The 19,311-nt window shown below is 43.1% G+C and overlaps 1 protein-coding gene across 1 annotated transcript; it reads right to left on the reverse strand.

Annotated features, from left to right (window-relative positions):
* Nucleotides 1–6,791: 6,791 nt before the first annotated feature.
* LOC139217800 (E3 ubiquitin-protein ligase pellino homolog 2-like) lies at nucleotides 6,792–17,665 on the reverse strand. The gene is made up of 7 exons (XM_070849258.1): nucleotides 17,356–17,665; nucleotides 12,668–12,797; nucleotides 12,016–12,117; nucleotides 11,354–11,551; nucleotides 11,008–11,193; nucleotides 10,686–10,891; nucleotides 6,792–10,544 (listed from the first exon to the last, which is right to left on the reverse strand). Exons 1-7 carry the CDS (start codon nucleotides 17,433–17,435, stop codon nucleotides 10,160–10,162), a joined length of 1,287 nt encoding a protein of 428 aa, XP_070705359.1. The 5' UTR covers nucleotides 17,436–17,665; the 3' UTR covers nucleotides 6,792–10,159.
* Nucleotides 17,666–19,311: the final 1,646 nt, after the last annotated feature.

The following is a 19,311-nucleotide window of genomic DNA, read 5'->3' on the forward strand; positions in this document are numbered from 1 at the left end:
TACTTCATACTGGCAAAATAAAATAGTTCCTATGAAAACTTCTGATATCTCCCAACCTGGACACTTCAAACTAAAACCATCTGTGTGAATAAAAGAGTAAATGAGAAAGTGTTTTTGGGGAACAGCCTTCAACTTTACTGTGCTAAAAACTTAAGTCACCACATGTTGATGATGTCGTGTAGACTTGAAATAAGTAAGCAAGTGTTTGTGTGTGTGTGTACCATGATGGGCAGTGTGTGGGGAGCTACACTACAGACAAGAAGGAGGAGGCCCAGTCTGACACACACACACACACCTTCCTCATCAGCCTCTCCTTCCTCGTCCTCCCATCAACCCTCTCTTCGTCGGCTCTCCCCTCCTCCTCTTCCTCCTCCCAAACCCTCCCAACAGTCCTGCCAAGCTGACAGCTCCAAGCTCCGTGGAAAATGAGTCTCGCTCGCATTACAATCGCGCAGGACAGATTCCATTAGCACTATCTGAAATTGAGCGCGGGGAGCAGAGAGCGGGAGGCAGCGGCGCGTGCCCTTATCAGAGGGAGAGGGTGAGTTCCGCCAACGTCACTAATCCACCGGGCAGGATTGAGCACACGCACGCACACACACACACACCCAGAAAGACAACTTAGGAAAGACACAAGAGGCGCACACTCTTTCATATACTGAAGACAAGAGGGACTAACAGATAGAGAAACATACCTACACACAGTCAGGCACAAATGAACACAAACAGGAAACAAAATAAAACACTCACACACACACACTCAGATACCAAGACCTAAACGCTCACATCTCACAGTGCAATGAAAAGGACCAAAATTTGCATTTAGCTAAAGGACATGATGAAACTGGTGGAAAACAGGCAACAGATCAACTCTCACACAGCCTCCCTGTGTGTGTGTGTGTGTGTGTGTGTGTGTGTGTGTGTGTGTGTGTGTGTGTCTTTGTGAGTCTTTTCCTGAGGAGCGCTGGCAGGTCTGTTCAGCGCTGCTGCTGGTGGGATTTATAACATGTCAGTCCGTCGGTTTGAGATGAAACTGAGCCTCTCTCGCACTTGCTGTGTGATCTCTACCTCCCCGCTCGTGTGAACTGCCTCTCTTCCCCCTCTCTATTCACACACACACACACACACAAACACCCTCCACATACATTCTGACACAAACACGTGCATTTGCAGGAACACCCCATACGAACCCCCCAGTTTCTTCATCTTCTCATAGTTGTTAACCCTTGACACACACAACCAGTGGTATGTGGGTGTGTGATATTAGTTCTGTGTGTGTGTAGGAGGGAGGGAGGATGGGGTTAATCTTTATGTAGAGGGGATCTTTCACACAAGATCACTCAATTTAAATGGAGCAGGAACACTTTGATGTCTCCAGCCCTCCCTCCTTCCTTCGCTCTCCGTCTCTCATTCACCCTTCTAATTTGCTTCATGTTGCCCCCCCCCTCCCCCTCTGTGCTCCAGTGATAAGGTGTAATGAGAAATGTTTTCAAAATGGCTCTCACCTACCATGCGAAGCTAATTGAGCGTGTGCTTGGTACAGCCGTGCGAGGAGAGGCTCTCATCCCTGACCGCTGAAGGTGCTGAGAGGGGAGAAGAAAAGAGGAGTTTTAGACCCATGAGTGGATAGCAGAGGGCACAATGATGAAGTGACACGTGCTTGCATCAACCCAGCCACCACAGACAGTCCTACCCCCTGAAAGACACAAAGTAATGAGGGGAAATACCATCTTCATTAGCTGTCATTTACAGGGAATTACGCCGATGCCTCCTCGGGGCTGTTATTGGTCACGCTGAGAGCGAGGAGAGGAAACTTTGGGGAGATGTGGCAACACAGGAGTGTTTGGCCTACATTCATTCAGCAGCAGAGGGACGCCACCGCAGCAGCACTCCCTTCATCTAAATGGGGAACATGAGAGAGAAATTAGCTCGGTTGCAACAGCAAAATACAAAACCGGAATTGCAAGGCAAAGAGGCTGAGCTTCAAGTACAAATTATACACACACTCAACAGGAGGAGGGCTTCGATCAAACAGGAAATCAGAGCTAAAATAACTACATTTCTCAGCTATAAAAGAGGTCTGAATATCAGCGCTGTAATATACGCGGGAAAAAAGTTAGAGGACGCCATAATAAAGTTTTAAAGATACCAAAACAACAAACCTCAAAACCAGCTGTAATAGTGGTAATATTAAATAGTATCGTTGTATGAAAATAGTTTATTAAACACAGAGCTGCAGATGTTAATACGGGAGTTTAGTACACACACTGCACGGCATTTAATGAATGCATTTATTGATTGATTGATTGATTGATTGATTGTGTTTTCTACCGCTTTGTTCACCTCAGTACGAGCAGATAACGCACATTGATTAATGACTCAGTATCAGTATTTGTTAAGTGAAGAGTGAAATTTAAGACTCGTGAGCAGAAACGTAACTGTGAAGAGGAAACTGCATATTAATTTACAAATTTACCTCCATAGCTGTTCTCCACTTCCGGGGTTGTTCGGGTAAAACTATTCCCCGGGGGCGCACACAGCTCTTATTAGTTCCGGGAGGGAAACAACAAGTGGGAAGTGGTAGAGGGGTGTTCAGCTGTTATGTTTGATTTTAATTGGATGTGTAAGATATTTATTGACATTTATTAGGGTGCAGTTGAGTGTGTAAACAGTAAGATTATGTCTGTATCTTTGGTAGTGGTTCTATGTAAATATTTGCTGTATATTTTTGTGTATTAATAGTAGCAAGTTACCCGGTAAATGGTTTGTGCTGGCCAATAATTAAGCAGCTCTCATATATAAAGCTGTCAGGGAGAAAGTGAAATGTTTGAATGGGAGATCAGGAAGTGGAAGAATTTCTGCCAAAAAGTGTATTTGACAGTGGGTCAGCGAACCTATTACGTTATTTAAAAGAAACTGGACTGACTGACATTTTAGTGTGCAGTGAAATAAAGCTCAGTTGATTTAAAAAAAAATTAACTCTGGTCCACTTCAGCACAGTAGGTGGCAGTAATGCACCTTAACATTAGTTGCCAGCCACCATTCAATCAAGAAGAAGAAGAAGACTCAGTTGGTGCTGGGATGGAAAGCAGATATTGCACAGATGAGTAGTTAAGGTAAATCAGTCTTTATTTATATAGCGCCAATTCATAAGTGTTATCTCAAGGCACTTTCCATAAAGAGCAGGTCTAGAACAAACTCTTTAATTAAGAGAGAGACCCAACAGTTCAAGAATTCAAAATTAAGGATTCAAGAATCCCCACATGAGCAAGCATGGTGCAGTGTAAAATAAAAACTTAACACCTGAACATGTGCTTCTCCTCTTTGGCCTCATGACACCAACAGAAAGTGAAGAAAAATGAAAATATAAATGAATAAACAAATAAATACATAACATTTTAAGAATAAAGAAATAAATAAATGTTATTAGTACCTTTGAGGACACACTTAAGCTAGCCGTGCAGTTGGTCATACTTGCTATTTCAGAAACCCAGCTTAGTGTGCAGTTATATCAAAACAACAATGTCATAGGTGGTGAGGAGAAACATTCACGGTTCCTTCATGTGGAGAAAAATTTACCTCAGTTTGGAAGAAAAGCAGATGGGAGCTTCCACTGCATTGCTTAATTAAAAATGTCACCATTCTTTTACATACACATGATCTAACACAATATGATTAATGCAGGTTACATTTATTTAAAGGGTCAGTTCACCCAAATCACAAAAAGATTATACCTGTTTCTGGTGGTGCCTAGCTACATTTTTAAAAAGAGATTCTCAGAGTTTTACCACATGAGTACAATGGAATATAATCTGTGGTCATACTGAGAATGACCACAGATTAATACTGGGAATACTGAGGTCATGAGGTCAAGGTGCACCCCTTCGGAAAATTTTGATCAGACACCACAAAAAGGCTGTAATTTTGTTTGTATAATTAATATTTTTCATATCTAAGAGCTGTTTATTCACCACCTTGCCAGGTCTAAAATCCTGATGGAGAAACATTGAATCCTTTAATTTTTAACCTGTTCAAACATATTCAAAGCATTCACACATATGTAGTATTGTCTGTAAATCACCATCCTGATTTCCAAAAAATTCACCCAACTCTACTAATGTTGTGTAGGAAAATAAAGGTAAAATGTTGAAATGATATGTTCATAAACATGTAGGTGGAAACTGAAGCAGCATCGTCGGCTTCAGTGGCTTCCCACTGACCGTCACGGTGAGGAGAAATATTCCTGAAGTGAGCAGCACCTGACAGGTGCTGGAACACGTTCCCTCCTCTGTCGTATTCAGTCACATCCAGGCCCGGCCTTCCCTTCCCAAACAGTGACGTGTGACGACCACTTGGTGAGACACAAGACGTGCTCGGATTACCAAGCCACTGCCACAACATCGCCTCCCTAACAGGATAACACAGCATAATAAACTCCATAAAATAATCAAACTTATTACAACTCTTAACCCCTGTTTAATAGAGTCTGCTCAGCTTACGTGTGCTGGCATTCACATCGCCACATTCACAGCCCACAAAAGAGAATAGTCTTATAAGACTGGAGAACACAGGACAGCAGCTTGTGCTGCCTTAATATTGGCTTTAATTGGATTTGTAAATTATGTGGCTAAATGAAGACTTTCTATGGCTCGGTGACTTAGTGAAATGTGTAGAAGGAAAGAAAAAAGGAGTGAAAGTCTTAAAGTTAATTAATCGTCTGTGGCCCCAGCTTAATTAAAGTTTCCCAGTGTTTGTAGTTAATGGGTGGATTGATGGAACAATGGTACGAACGCCCCCTGTTACCTCCAGAGTGAGTCCGCAGAGACTCAGGGAGCGGAAGATTTCTGAGTCGCTGATTAACGCTCACACACACCAGCGCAGATGCCTTCACATTTGTGTGAATGGACGCACACACACACACACATATGCATGAATACAGACACACACACACACACACAGTCCCCTTCAAACTTCACAGTCACAGATACCCATTACTCCCCACTGAGGGTTTCACATTAATTAGCCAGGATCAAAACCTACAAATCCCTCCACTGAGAATTGAACTGTATTGCTAAACTCTGCCTCCATCATCTATGCTTGGCCCCATGACACACACACACACACGCACGCACACACACACACACACACATTGAGCATGGCCCTATAAACCTGCAAGGAAGCATCATGGTAATAAAGAGCTGCTGGGCCCCTTTTAACCCTGTAGTCCTTCTCTTTCACTGTGCAGTACGTACAGTATCTCCTGTGACGGAATATTTCATGTCCACAAATGTGCTCTGAGGAAAATTGATTAAACACAAATTAATTCAATATAACTGTGAACTATAAAAGTATCAGCAGCTACATTTTGACATGAGGTGCCTCAAGTTTAGGTGCTGAAGCAGGAATCGCATCACGGCAGCAGTCATCTGTTTTTTAGTCACACACACACACTTGAAATGTTATGATAAACTTATGTGAACATTTCCTCAAGACAGACAGCTGCCTATTTACACTTGAATGGTGATAATTCTCTATCAGCACATCCTCCATCCATGCTTTATTGTACAGAAACATAATTAATTCAATATGCTACACAGTGAACCTGGGATTTTTTGGCTCCTCTGGGGATCTGGGGCATTGAAAAATAAAAAAAATAATAAAATAATAATAATTATAAAAGAAACAAATAACATTTCCTCCAGTTCTTGAATTCCTGAGTTCATCAAAAATAATCATCTGTTTTAATTGTTGCCTCCTTTGCATCCAGCGGTCACCCTGTTCTGTTATCTGTACTTAAAGCATAGTGCAACTTCACATCAGTCCCTGTTATATCTACAGTCAAGGACGTGCTGCAAAACAAATTATAAACTGCTTCTCAGTCAAGTTCTATGATTTTAACGCGATAGCCTCCCAAAAAAACACTAAACTGAATCTTTCTTCCCAAACCAGTTAGTCCTGTGAAAAAAGTCCATTGAGGTTTAGACCTTTAACAGCAAATTTGCACTGAAAACTGGAGCATTTTAGCAAAACTGGATAATAAACCACCATCTGAACAAACATATCAGTAAGTCACAAGTAAAGATGTTTCACTTATAACAACTTATTAAATGGTAATTTTAGCATTTCTGAATTGACTTTGCTCATACGGCCTCTTCTATAGAGTTTCAGCAGGCTTTTTATGGCTTCTTATGCTTTGGAAGAGATTAAATGTAGTGTGGCACTGACATAGCCATGAAATAGGTTTCATAATCTTTGAAAGAAAAAAAGCCTCCTCCCCATGGTTCAACAGTGAAATCATCTCTGAACAAACTTCTGAATAACGACACTCTCAGCAGGTCTTCAGGAGTCTTTCAGCAAACATCCTGAATTCTTTGCAAAAGAACGAACTTAAGTCTTTTAAATTGCCATTTTAAATTAGGCGTTCTGTAATTTTGCAGACATTTGCGGCGTCTTATCACATTTGCGTGGTGATGGATATGACTGCCAAAACTGCTCATTAAAACGGTTGATTATTTTAAAGAGGTGATGCAACTCAGGGCAACCTCAGCATAACCTGTATGTGTGTGTGTGTGTGTGTGTGTGTGTGTGTGTGTGCCCTGCTGTCAGCTTCAGAGCTGGTAGAGAGCGCCCTCTGCTGTCACATTAGAAAAGCACCTCTTGACTTTTTGCACCATTTACATACAGTGAACTGTGTTGTTTAATAAGCACAGTCTTGACTTTATGCTGTTCTAATTCATAACCTGAAGAACCACAAATTCAATAGAACAAACTCCACTTTTTTAACAGGTTTATTGACATGTGTATAGCGATTGTCTGTGCACCGGACGATTACAGAATATGATATAAAAGAATACAAAATAGCTGTACATAACACAGATGTATTTAAAGGAATGCATTATCAACTGTGAGGTTTTACGCTGTATAATACGTGTCAGCTACTCACTCACCTATTATAAGATGAGTTCATAAGTTGAGGTTTTGCCATCTGGAGTGAAGGTCAATTGATAGATATAATTAAAAAAAAACAAAGTTAGGAAAAGAGAAAAGCTAATGATGTTACTGTTGGTATTAACCTGATGCCGTGTTATAATACTGTATCTGAGAAATCTAAACTCTAAAAACAAGGGAAAGGAAATTGCATATGGACGCCTATAACCCTAAGAGGGTTTAAAACGAAGACTAAAACAAAGGGAGAGGAAAGAAAAATCAGCTAAAATAAATACATCAGGTCATAAACTAGAAGCGGGTGAAGAAGAGGGTGCTGCAGCGGTTCTTCCATCCACATGCCAATGGTGTTACATTAATTGTTGTATATCTTCAAAAGCTGGATTCACTGGATTTGGCGTGCTTAGTAAAGGGCAGCTGATCGAGATGTTTTCATAGCCTGTTTCACCCCTTTTATTTATGGAGACCCGTATGTGACTGCTCCCAGACCTGCAATGATCTACCCTACTGGATGCCCTCTCTAATTTGGCCATTACATTGCTCGCCTTCTTCCCGTTTTGACTGTCTTCTGCCAGGCTTCCTCCAGGCCTTGTTGCCAGCTGTGAATCTGAAATCACTAATCCTGAGCTACAGTAATTATCAACACTACGTCAATCATCCACCACACTATAAGGAGTTTAAATCTCACATTTAGACTTCAAATGGAAAGTGTCTGAAAATCAGCAGGCTGACTTTCAATAGCTTGAAATATTCCATTATTGGCCTAAATACAAAATGAAGCGTTGATGTGGACATCTTTCTGCAGTGAACTGGTTTGGTGGAAAATATTAGCATAGTAGTACAAAGTGGGATTTGATAGGACTCATTCACAAACGTCACGCATCTATCAAGTATGAGGATTTTTTTTAGGCTCTATTTTTTTTTTCTTACTTTTTTTTTTCTTTTGGAGAGGTCTTCCAAAAAAGAAAAAGAAATGCTGCAGTTTTAACAGCCGAGGACTCGGAAGACATCTTGGTCTGCGACAAGCGCTCTCAGCATGAATAACAGGTTGGCAATCAACCGTGCAAAGTTTTTCGAGAAAGTGTATGTGTAGTGTGCATACTGTATGTGTACGTTCAGCACATGCAAGCTAGACACAATGTCCACGTGAGTGTGTATTATCAATTATACGTCTTCCATACTTGAGGCTATTATTGAAATTATCTGACTTTTTTTTTTTTGTTCACCAAGCTACACCATAATATTTAGTTACAAAAATAGTATCACAATATAGACCATTCAATATGAGCACCAGGGAAGGCTAAATATAGCCTGAATATTTGGCTACATTCATTGTCAGGGCAATGTTTTATGGTAGCAGTGTGTTAAGTGTGTGTTGGACACAGTGTTGGCAATGTTTTCTTACTCACAAGCTCTCCTAGATCTACCACAGGATAATATTCGGAAACATACAGAACTTGCTTACACTGAGTAACAACAGTTAACTAAAACCAATTATTAGTTAGAAAAATAGTATTTTTTTTTTTTTAAACACTGAACATCTAAAAGAATTCCTCCCGCTTTCCCCAAATAAATCCCCGCCCATTTCCTAACAAAATAGTTTTCTTTAAAACAAAAAGAAAAGGTTATCTTTTGAGGTTATACAAGGTCAAACCTTTTTGACACTCCATCATACGTACATGGACCCTGTTTAGCATTAATCAGTAACCAGAGGTGTGTTCAAATTAACTGCTGTGTTCTTCTGCAGCCTAAACATGCTCATTTCTGTCAGCATATTTAGGCTACTTATGCATCTGAAATGAGTTATTTAAAGAAATGTCAGGTATCACTTGCTCATCTTTAAATTCTAGTGCTTTGGTAACATCACACACGCTTTGATCACTGGTCTGGAGTAAATCCTGATATTGAACACACCTCTGGTTGAGCCCTTAACCTGGAAACCATTTCAGCCATGTTCGGAGCGGCCGCAGACCTAACACTTGGCTAAACATAGCACAACATCTAGCTTATCTATGGGAGCTCTATTATTGCTGCAGAGAGTTCTGAAGTGGATTTTACCCGGTTTTAGCCCCAGCCCTTGCTTATCCTCACTCTGCTTGATAATGAGGGTGAGATCTGGATCTTAACGGGGGAATTCTTTGCAGCATGATCGTATGGTGTGTGGTGTTCCCTCTAGTGCATCGGAGATAATCAAAGATTCTGCAGGTTTTCATTCCAACCTAATGCTACACAAGGGGTCTCATTTATGGGAGGTCTCTCTGCATAGATTTCACACTTAAAGGATGCATGAAGACATAAGATGAAGGAGATGGATTACTCAAAAACACCCTGATTTTAAGTCTGAGTAAGAATTTTCCCTTCATGAATCACTGAGGACTTGAAATGCTCAACACAAGCACACGCCTCTGATCTCACCTTGTAAGCTGCTGCATTTACCACAAGCAGTTAGTGAAATAAAGATGAAGGTGGTCAGATTGAGTGGCAGCATTTCCTAACAATTACAGTAACATGTCTTAGAAATTCAGAAGTGGTCGGATATCGGCCCGAGAAGTGCAAGAGGCGGCGTTTCACCGAGTTAAGGACACACAGACTCTGCAGGCGTGTACGACACAGCAGATCGACTGAGTAAAAAGGCCATTCTTTGCTTGTGTGCAAAAAGCTACTTGTCATTTCATACATGGCTTCTGAAATGGACAAATCAAAGTGATTGGATCTGTTTGTTTCATATTACATAATGTATAATTAGTGGAAGGTTGTATCATTTGATAATGGAGTGAAGATAATTGTTTAATAAATGGTTAAGCAGCATCGTATAAGCTCCTGTGTATACACAGTTTCACTTATGAGAGCTCTCGCTCATCAGTGGAATCAGCTTGTAGTGTTTGGTTGGGATGAAAAACAGCAGAATCCTCCATGACGGAGGAGTTTTCTTTTTTCACTTATTCTCCAGATCCCACAACAATCAACAAGCAGCAGAGGATAAACAAGGGGAAGGATTCTTCAGCCTTGAGCTGCATTCACTGCATCGTTGGACAGTGTTTGTTACACACAATGAATGTGTGGCCTGAGTGTAGAACACACAAGCTTTTATAACGTGAAAATGAGCACTCCTAATAGATTAGCTATCCACACTGAACACTGATCAACGTTTGCACCATGAATGAAGCTCAGGCATATTTCTGTTACTGTTACAGTGGTTGCTGAGGAGTGGCGGCTAGTCGATGGGGCCCTGGAAGATGAGCCGCGTCCAGCCGGGGGAGCTGAGGGCAGTGGAGCAGAAGGGGCAGATGGGTCTGAAGGCGTGCGTCCCGTGGGGAAGCGGGGTCTCGGCCCAGTACCTGGCTGTCCTCTCCGAGGAGACGTGGCCACATGGCACAAAAGCGTGAGTGGGGGCTCCAGCGTCCACGTACACAGCCGGCTCGCAGCCCAGCCACAGGGGCACGTAGGGACCCACGCTCCGGCACAGGGGACATTCTCGGCGGGTTGTAGAACCTTCGCCCTCTTGTGGTTCCTCCACTCCCTCGGATCTCTGACCCCAGTCGTGGCGTCCATGGACATGGCCGCAAGCGAGGTAGACCCAGGGCTGACGCTCCTCAAGGCTGAAGACACACATCAACAGTGTCAGTGTTTTCACCTTTGCGTGAGTTTCTGTTTCTAAATGAGGCAGTTACGTATTCCTTATAGGGAGGCCACAAGACAAACATCTAGAGAGAAAATATGAGGATTTTTGAAGCACCCACCTGTGGCTGCGTGGCAGGCTGGGGAAGGCCAGTGTGCTGAGGCCTACAGGACATTGGGGCCGGGACGCATTCAGCTCCTGGCGAAGTGCTTCCAGGTGACGCAGAGTGGGTGCACGCATGAGCCCCTCACCTGTACGCCACAGGAGGGTGGCACCACACAGGTCGACCAGGGAACCGTCACGTAGTGCGCTGCTCTCACCCTCCGCCTGCAGAGGGTGACACATAAACCGACACGCTCACAATCAAGCAAAAAACCATAAACCACACAACGATGAGGCCATAAAACAACGTGGACACGGTAAGCGGGCCGACAGTGGCTCACCAGTTTGCCCCGGCTGGGTCCAGAGCGTGTCTCCCGCAGGGCGTAGACATCTCCACAGACAGAGATCTCCCTCCACAAACCCTGCTTGGGGTCCTCTGGGAACCCCTCTGGGTGCATCACAAGCACCCCGTTGGTGGTCAGGCCGTCCATGTGCCCATCAGGATTTTTCCATTTGGTTGCTTTCTCCTGTGGGAGAAATGACAGCATATAAATAAGCCCTGATCAAATGAGGACAACTTATAATAAGTATCTTGGCTCCATCTTTGTCGTGAGGTTTATAAGTATGCTAAATTCCAAAAATATATTCTGTACTAGAACGCTTTGTTGGCTGGATCAGTCTACTCACCCCTAGGAAGATATTTTTGGAGGAGTCGAAGCCAGCAGCGTAGATGCGTGCAGTGTAGGGGGGGTTGCGTTCACACACCACTCTGCAGGCAAAACGTGAGATGGTGCTGGGAGCAATGGACGGATCCTCCCCCTCCTTCCCCCCTCCGGAGGTGTCTGTCACCACAAAGTCAATGGGACTTTCTGTGGAGCGTCCAATCTGCAGCAAGGAGACACGCTCGCTGTTATTCTCTGACAACACTGGCTACCATTCATCAAAACGATGCCTTTTCAAGTGACATTCAAAACTGGTACTTTTGTTTTCCACATGAAGCTTGTACATGTAGCTTTTATTGCAATGGGTGATTTCAGTGAAAGATACTTGATTATTTGTCAGAAGTTGAATAAATCAGTGATACTATAATAAGAGCAGCACCTTGTGTATAAAAATAGAGACTCTCTTGATATTTCCCACACACGTCTTTATTCTTAATGGTCCCAGTTCTGAGCCAAAATAATCTACCTACTTTAGAGCTTTCTTTGATCACATTACATAAGAGCATATTTTGGGAGAAACTTGCAGGATTACAAATTCAGGATTGTTTTTGCTGTAAAAGGAGCGATTATCTAAGGTGGATGTGTGAAAACGTTGACCCCGTCCTCTTGATTCCCTTGGTGCCTTACCTGGAACATGTCTGTGTTGTTGTCATGGCAGTACTCCACCACCACTGTCTGGTTACGGGACAGAGTGAAAGAGATGCTGTGCTGCCCTCTGCTGTGAACAGCCTGCAACGACAACAGCAACAAGCAGAAGCTGAAGCTCTCATCTTCTGGAAAAGTCTTTCATTTTCCTGAAGATGTAGCTGCGTAAATAACTGAAATTAAAGCTGCACACTTTAATGTGATAGCAGCATGCCACAATGACCTGATGGTGACAAAGATAGATCTTTATTTTACGTCATCACCGTCTGTCAATCATCATACACTCATGCATCTGTATGTGGGCAGACACTCACACATTCTTGTCTTTCTATAGTTGTGAGGACACTCATTGACATAATGAAATTCCCCCTAACATTAACCTGAACCATCACAACTAAATTAAAACGTCCCTTTAAGGTTTAAGGAATGTCCTCACAACAACGGTTTACAACCAAAATGTGTTCTCATAACTATACAAAGACACACACACACACACACTCAAAGGATGGACGGCTCACATATGGCAGGCTTCATGCTTAGTCATCCTTCCTCTAGCTCATTTATAAAAGACACCAGGGAGTCGCAGGAAGGAAACCAACACTGTGCACAGACACAGACATGCACACACACACACCTTGCTGTCCTGTGGTGTATTGAGGATGTGCACAGCGCTGGGTTTGACGCCATTGGCCTTGGCCCTTCGGTACAGAGCGAAGCGGCTCTTTCTGCGCCCACGGTCTCCGCTTGGAAGAGAGCCATTGTACCTGAAGAAAAGCAAAGAAACGAGCACATGATTGAAACTTGAGCACTAAATCACACTAAACTAGTTGAGACTAGACAAGAATATACCACTGAGACTTAGAGACAGCATGCGCACTTGTTCACACACGTTCACTCCAGTTCATCTAGCATTAGTGAGGAAGCCTGATGGTGGGAAAAACACTCCTGTTTGCATATTGCATGTATCATCCATCATTACTTGTAGGAAAAGCTATAAATAAAATGCCGCTGATGCTGCCAAGATGTCTTACTGCAATTAGAGTGTGAGCTCAAATGATTTTGTGCGTCTTTGCAGCTACACTGTCGCTGATTCTTTTGAAATTAAAGCAGCACACTCAGGCCACTTGTGACTCATATTAAACTGCTGAACCTCAATGAAAAGGACAACTACCACTTGATCTCTCTCAGTCAGCTCGCACTTGAGGCACATGAGAGGAGCTCGCTCGCTTCATCTCACCTCCTTTTACAGCATCATCAGCAGGACAGAATCATTTCCACGACACAATACCATTAACCATATAGCCTTGAGTCAGACTCCAGTTAGTGACTCTGAATACTACTTTGAAGGTTGGTGTTCATTAATAGAAAAAGACATGAAAATTCAGATTGTCCTTATGAGAGTGGTAAATAATTTATCCCAGACCTTGAGTGTTTTATAATTCAATAGCAACCTGTTCCAAAAGATGATTTCAGTTTTCATGTTTTAATGAAAATCAGTGAGGCGTGATGGTAAAACTTTTCTGGCATTGGTGCTGACTAAAACACCGACTCTGTCCCCATTTTCTTGACGGCGAGCAGAACATCAGTTTCACAGTTTGAGTTCACGCAGAAGACAGTGTGCTGGTTTTAGGTTTATCACTAATAAGCAGGGCATGGTCCTTATTAAAAACTATTCAAAGGATACCCCGCGGGCAAGAGGACTTTGTTTCAGAAGCCATGTTTGCTGGCCTTCAGACTTGATCAGATCTGAGGGCATCTGGTCTGACTCTCTTCTGATCTGCCTCAAAGTGGCGTCACAGCGTGGGCCGAAGAAAACACTGGCTGCTTTGACAGTGTTCGTACAATTAAGCTGAAAACATGATTGACTTGTCAGGAGAATCAATCAATGTCAGTTTTGAAAATTGATTCATTAATTACTTCATAAAAAGAAAATGACAATAATCTTCTACTCATAGCTTTTCAAATGCATCTTTTCATTTTCTATCATTAAAAATTTAATACTTTGGGTTTTTTGCTGCTGGTCAGGCTGCATCAACAGCTTTAGGACGTCACTTTTGGCTCTGATGGCTTGTATTTGACACTACATAAAGTATCTGATCATCTGTCAACAGAATTAACACACTAATTGATAGTAAAAATAATCCTTAGCTGCAGCCCTAATAAAACAATATAGTGTACAGAATTGTTATTCTGAGCTAGAGCTGAAACAATTAGTCGATCTGCAGAAAGTTACTCTGCAACAATTTTTATGATTATTTACGATTGTATAATCAAGTAATTTTTAAAGCAAAATCACACAAAAAATAGTTGGCTTCAGCTTCTTAAATGGAAATATTTTACAGTTTTCTTTGTCTTCTATGATATTAACTGAATATCTTTGGGTAATCAACTAATCGTGTAAATAACGATGCGTCTGCAGTTGGGTGTCTGGAGCCTACCGTGCTACTTTATTAGTTCAGTGAGCGTGAGTAGCCTTCTGTACTACAAGTTCGCTCACTGAACAAAGCAGTACTCACATGCATTAAAATGTACGCATGGCCGTCTGCTACCAAAAAGAAGCATAGAGAAGCTCAATTTATCACACACACAGGAGTGTGACTTAATTCTCTGCTCAGGGTGCTGTTACTACTCTGTCTTTACAGAACAAATACTTGCTTATTGCTATATTAATGTTCTGAATGTCATGTATAGGACCTTTAAATGTGTAAATTGGCTTTGGTGAGTGTGTGTCTAAGGGCAGTATGTTGGCATTATGTTTTTTTAATGAGCTCTAGTTCCATGTAGCTCAGTATTAAAATTCGTTGTCTGTGGTAACAACCTTAAGGTCAGATTAGGGCACGTAGTCAGCAGGATGTTGGTGAGAGAATCCAGTTCTGGAAAAACCGTCAAAGGCCACATTTGCTTGTGATATTTTTCTGCAGAGTCCAATCACAGAGGATGACTCAGTGCTACCTGCTCCATCTGCAGCTCTGCCTGTCAGCTCAAACTGGACACTGGCTGACAAGAGAAGCACTGGGTCAGGACACCAAGACACGTGAGGACAGGCTTCTGAGGGGTCTGGCTAAAAGGCACAAGAAGATGTGAAGTGGGACCAAAGATAAGAGGGCAAAGAGAAAATCAGCTTACGGAAAGAGAAAAGGTAGCCAGCGCCTTGACAGACAAAGACAGAAAAGTAAAGCTAAAGGAATGAAATGAAGTAAAGAGGAGAGAAACACAAGGCTAGGCAGAAGGTCAAAGGTAATGGCCAGTGGAAGAGCAGCTCCACAAAGCATGATTTGCATGGGCAGTTCTGGCTTGCATCACGCCCGTGCATACATCACAAAGCACAATATGAAATATTCACTCCTTCTGCCCCTCGACACAGGGTTTATTTTTGTTGAGGGCAAGTCACCAAGGAGGCCTGCCGCTGTGAAAGTCAGCACTCAGCAAAACACTGGGAGGCTGGCAGGGACGGGACTGGGTGAGAGATGGTGGAATGCGACAGAGACAGTGTTAGGACAGGTTGCGGGGGAGGTAAAGAGGTGTGGGAGAGATAAGTACAGAGAACAAGAGGGCGTTTGCATAGTGATGTGAGTGGGTTATGAGTGAGTTGAGCTTTAGCCGGACAGGGCAGCGCTGTACATGGTGTCCAGGCTAACTAAGGCAATGAGCGATGGCAGGCAGCCACTGCAAAGATCACATGGCCTGCAGTGAAGCAGGCATCGACCACACAGGGCATGTGATCATCAAGGCTGTCAGATGCAAAGTTAAACCGCACTTGCACAAAACAGGCCATGAAAATATGATATTTGACAGGAAGCAACAGAAAGAACAGCCTGTTCTGACACAACGTATCTGCTGTCTAAGTTACCTGTTGTATGTTTGGGAGCCTGAATCCAAATAGATCCAACATGGAATTACTTATGTAATGATGTCATTTGTGTAAATGTCACAAATACTGTAAATTGTCATACATAGCAAAATAACAACTAAAACTTGAGATGGTCTTTCAGTTATTGCATTATGTATTTTTCCCAGACCACCCAGCCCTTGTTTAAAACCACAGAGATGTCACCGGTAATAGCCTGAAAGCCTGTGGTCGTCACTCTGGCATGACAAGACCAAACCAAACCTCAATCACTAGTGAGCTAATACAAATGCATTTTCAAACCCTCAATAAGGCACATTAAGCGTTGTGGCGCACACCGCAGAGCTCGCTTGTGTTTAAGTTGCATGGCTAACCAAAACCCCCTCAAACTAGGCATGAAATCATCATTTCCTCATCCTGATCTGAGAATGTAAAGGAGTGCTCTGTTCAAAGAGTCAGATGACGACTGAGGACGACTAATCAGTATTCTGATGCAGGCGTGCCACAGCCTCCTCACTCCATGTTCAGCCAGAGGGGAAGAGATAGGCCATTAGGTCAGTTATCTTTGGCATACACAGGAAGCTCTGCAGGGCAAGAGGGAGGCCTGTGTGAGCACGGATACGACAGTGTGTGAGTGTGTGTGTGCTGTGGCATTTCTGGTCCCTGCAGACCCCGCAGTGTGGAGCTGCAGGGGTGGAAACACTGTGGAAGCTGGTGGCTGTCATCAGCACATCCTGCCTACTATGTGCTTATGTGTGCTGGTGATGTAGAGGGGCTTTTCTCCTTCTCCTTCTCCTCCTCCTCCTCCTCTTCCTCCTCCTCCTCTTTCCTTGGCATGGTTGGTCATCTGGCTGCGACGTTTAATCATTAGTAATAAAAAAAAAAGGCTTTATGGCTGAATAATGTGAGCAAGATCCATGTATTTTTCAGACAATGATATCACCCTGAGTCCTACTTTCAGCAACCACAGATCCAGCAAACTATGACATCATTGGGATTTTTAGCCTGAGCAACCCAGCGCTGCTTACCCCCACTACAACCATTGATGAAAAAGCTGTGCTACATCCGTAGTAGCCTTGTGTGCTATACGGCTATCCTAGATTTTGCACCTTTTAAACGCACCACACATGATGCAGAAACAATACGCGGACACAGTTTCAGAGAATATGCGTTCATTTGGAGCGTAAAGTTAGTTTGTAAGATTACTACACAGCTACACACTGGTGGTATACGACGGCAGGGTACAATAATTGAGAAATTGGGTAAGATGAGTCACTATTTAGGGATTTTCTAACAGAAAAACGACGATAAAGAGGGGATTTTTTTCTAAGAGCAGTGGATTAAAGCTGAACTCACACGTCATCTGTTGGTTTATTGTGCTGATGGTGCCGCTACATATTAAACCTTCATTTGCCGCTGGAGCGTTTCTCCGTCCTACACTATTTTACTGTCGGTTTAGGTTTGAAGAGACTTACCCCAAAATGACCAATTCGCCGTATTTTACCGGGTCTTTAACGGGCACATCATCATCTCCGTCTTTTTTCGGTGAATTCATCAGACTGGACTGCTCCAGAAGAAAAAAAAAACGCGTCCAATGCCAATAGTGGTGGGATAAAACAATGCTGACACACTCGAAACAACAGGGAAGTGATTGGCGTTGTAGTCTATTAAAGTTTGGGCACAGTTGGGCAAAGTTTTTCCAGACTTCTTGTTGTTAGTTTTATTGTTTTAATCCCGTGAAGGCGCATCTTTTCCAGGCTTTAATGCCAGTGTGTAGCTAGTTAGTATCGCAACATATCTGTTCAGTAGCATTGAATACAACAACGGCTAACGGCGGGGAGTGGAGCATACCATCTTCTGTAGGGGTGGTCGTTCAAAACACGTCTCAAAATACTCAACAACATTACCCCTACCAGAAGAAATGCGTGCTTGACGTGATTTTAAAAATATCAAAAATACTGTTAGAGATTAGCTGAGAGAAAACAAAAGAATAAGTCAATATTTATTTTCGTTTAAGCATGAACCCCCCCTGTGGAACACGACATGGGTGCAGCCTTGGTGAGACGCTGGCACCCACGGACAGAATAAAATGAGGCGTTTAGAGACCAGAGGAAGTGCCCACATCCCCTGGCATGTAGAGGCGTGCTGACACATTTAAAGCAAAGGCCTGGGACATTAGGTGCCATGTATGGAGAACATACAGCTCTGATCTCATGGGTCATTATGGAGTCTGACGTAATGAGATGCTCCTGGGGGTGTGGTGTGGCGAGGATGTGGGTCACCATTGCGCACCAGACGAGACACCTTCTCCTTTTCTTCTAGTCTGCATTTCATGTGGGAGTTGGGAGACAGATATAGGCCGGCTGGAGCCCACACTTCCATCTGTCTTGCTCTGTCTCACACACACACACACACACACACACACACACACACACGCACACACACAGAAGAGTAGTGCCATTGTGCTCACTCACAACACTGTGACCACAGGAGGGCAGTGCACTTCAGATGCAGAGTAAAACTTTCCAGTCTTTATAGTTAGTCAAGTGAGACTATTTACACTCATTTGTTGGTCTAAACATCAGTTCTCTTTGTGCATTAGTCCATTAACACCCCCTGTGTGCGCCGCCATGTGTGCTTTCAGTTCAGGTGACACTTTGGGATTTGAATGTTTAGAGTAGTTTGAATGGGACGGTGACTTAACACTTGGGTCGGATACAGCTGCCGTGTCACGTTGCCCTCCAACAACCTGGTCGCTGTTCATTGTTATTTGATGAGACAGAAAGCAAAGCCTTCCCCGCAGGCTTTTGGGACAGAACGCAGAGCTTTGGTGTCAGTAACAGAATCTGCTCAGTCTCACACAATGGCCACCATGGTTGCCTTCATCTGGAACAGTAACCTGCTTCATGTTCTGGTGGGGTGGTGTAGTCGAACATGTAGTGGCTTGCACACAGGGTAAGGCACAGAGGCGCCATGCACTAATCTGCATGACTCTGCACTGTGCAGCGTTCTATCAGACACGTCAGTGTCGTTGAAACATTTGCCCGAGTTACCTGAGTTATATGAAAATAACTTCAGAATGGTAAAAATCATGCCGTCCTTCACACATTAGCTAGAGCGCCTCAACTACAGAGAAACTATTGATGACAGGAGTGAGTCATGAATGAGCTCCAGTGCAAACCAAACCAAGCAACCACACCCCTATACCGTGAGGGTATATAATATTATGCAAGCTCCACTGTGTGTATCAGAATCATTAACATACTTTTCTTCTGAGATAGAAACTGGATGGACCAGATGTGTATGTGTGTGTGTGTGTCTGTGTGTGTGTGTGTGTGTGTGTGTTTGTGTGTTTCAGTGTGAGTTTCTGTCTTTCTCACTGTGGTGCTTAAGGTCACACCCTCCTCGCTCTCTGTCTCTCTCTCTCTTCA

Source organism: Pempheris klunzingeri, chromosome 18 (genome assembly GCF_042242105.1).
Source record: "Pempheris klunzingeri isolate RE-2024b chromosome 18, fPemKlu1.hap1, whole genome shotgun sequence".
NCBI lineage: Eukaryota > Metazoa > Chordata > Actinopteri > Acropomatiformes > Pempheridae > Pempheris > Pempheris klunzingeri.

What these genes read in the sequence shown, in the direction of transcription:
- LOC139217800 (XM_070849258.1), bottom strand. Translation starts at nt 17,435, where the DNA reads ATGAATTCACCGAAAAAAGACGGAGATGATGATGTGCCCGTTAAAGAC. An exon ending in ATACACCACAGGACAGCAAG is followed by an intron (nt 12,118 to 12,667) that starts GTGTGTGTGTGT and finishes TTGTCGTTGCAG; the next exon opens with GCTGTTCACAGCAGAGGGCA. An exon ending in GACCCAGCCGGGGCAAACTG is followed by an intron (nt 10,892 to 11,007) that starts GTGAGCCACTGT and finishes CACCCTCTGCAG; the next exon opens with GCGGAGGGTGAGAGCAGCGC.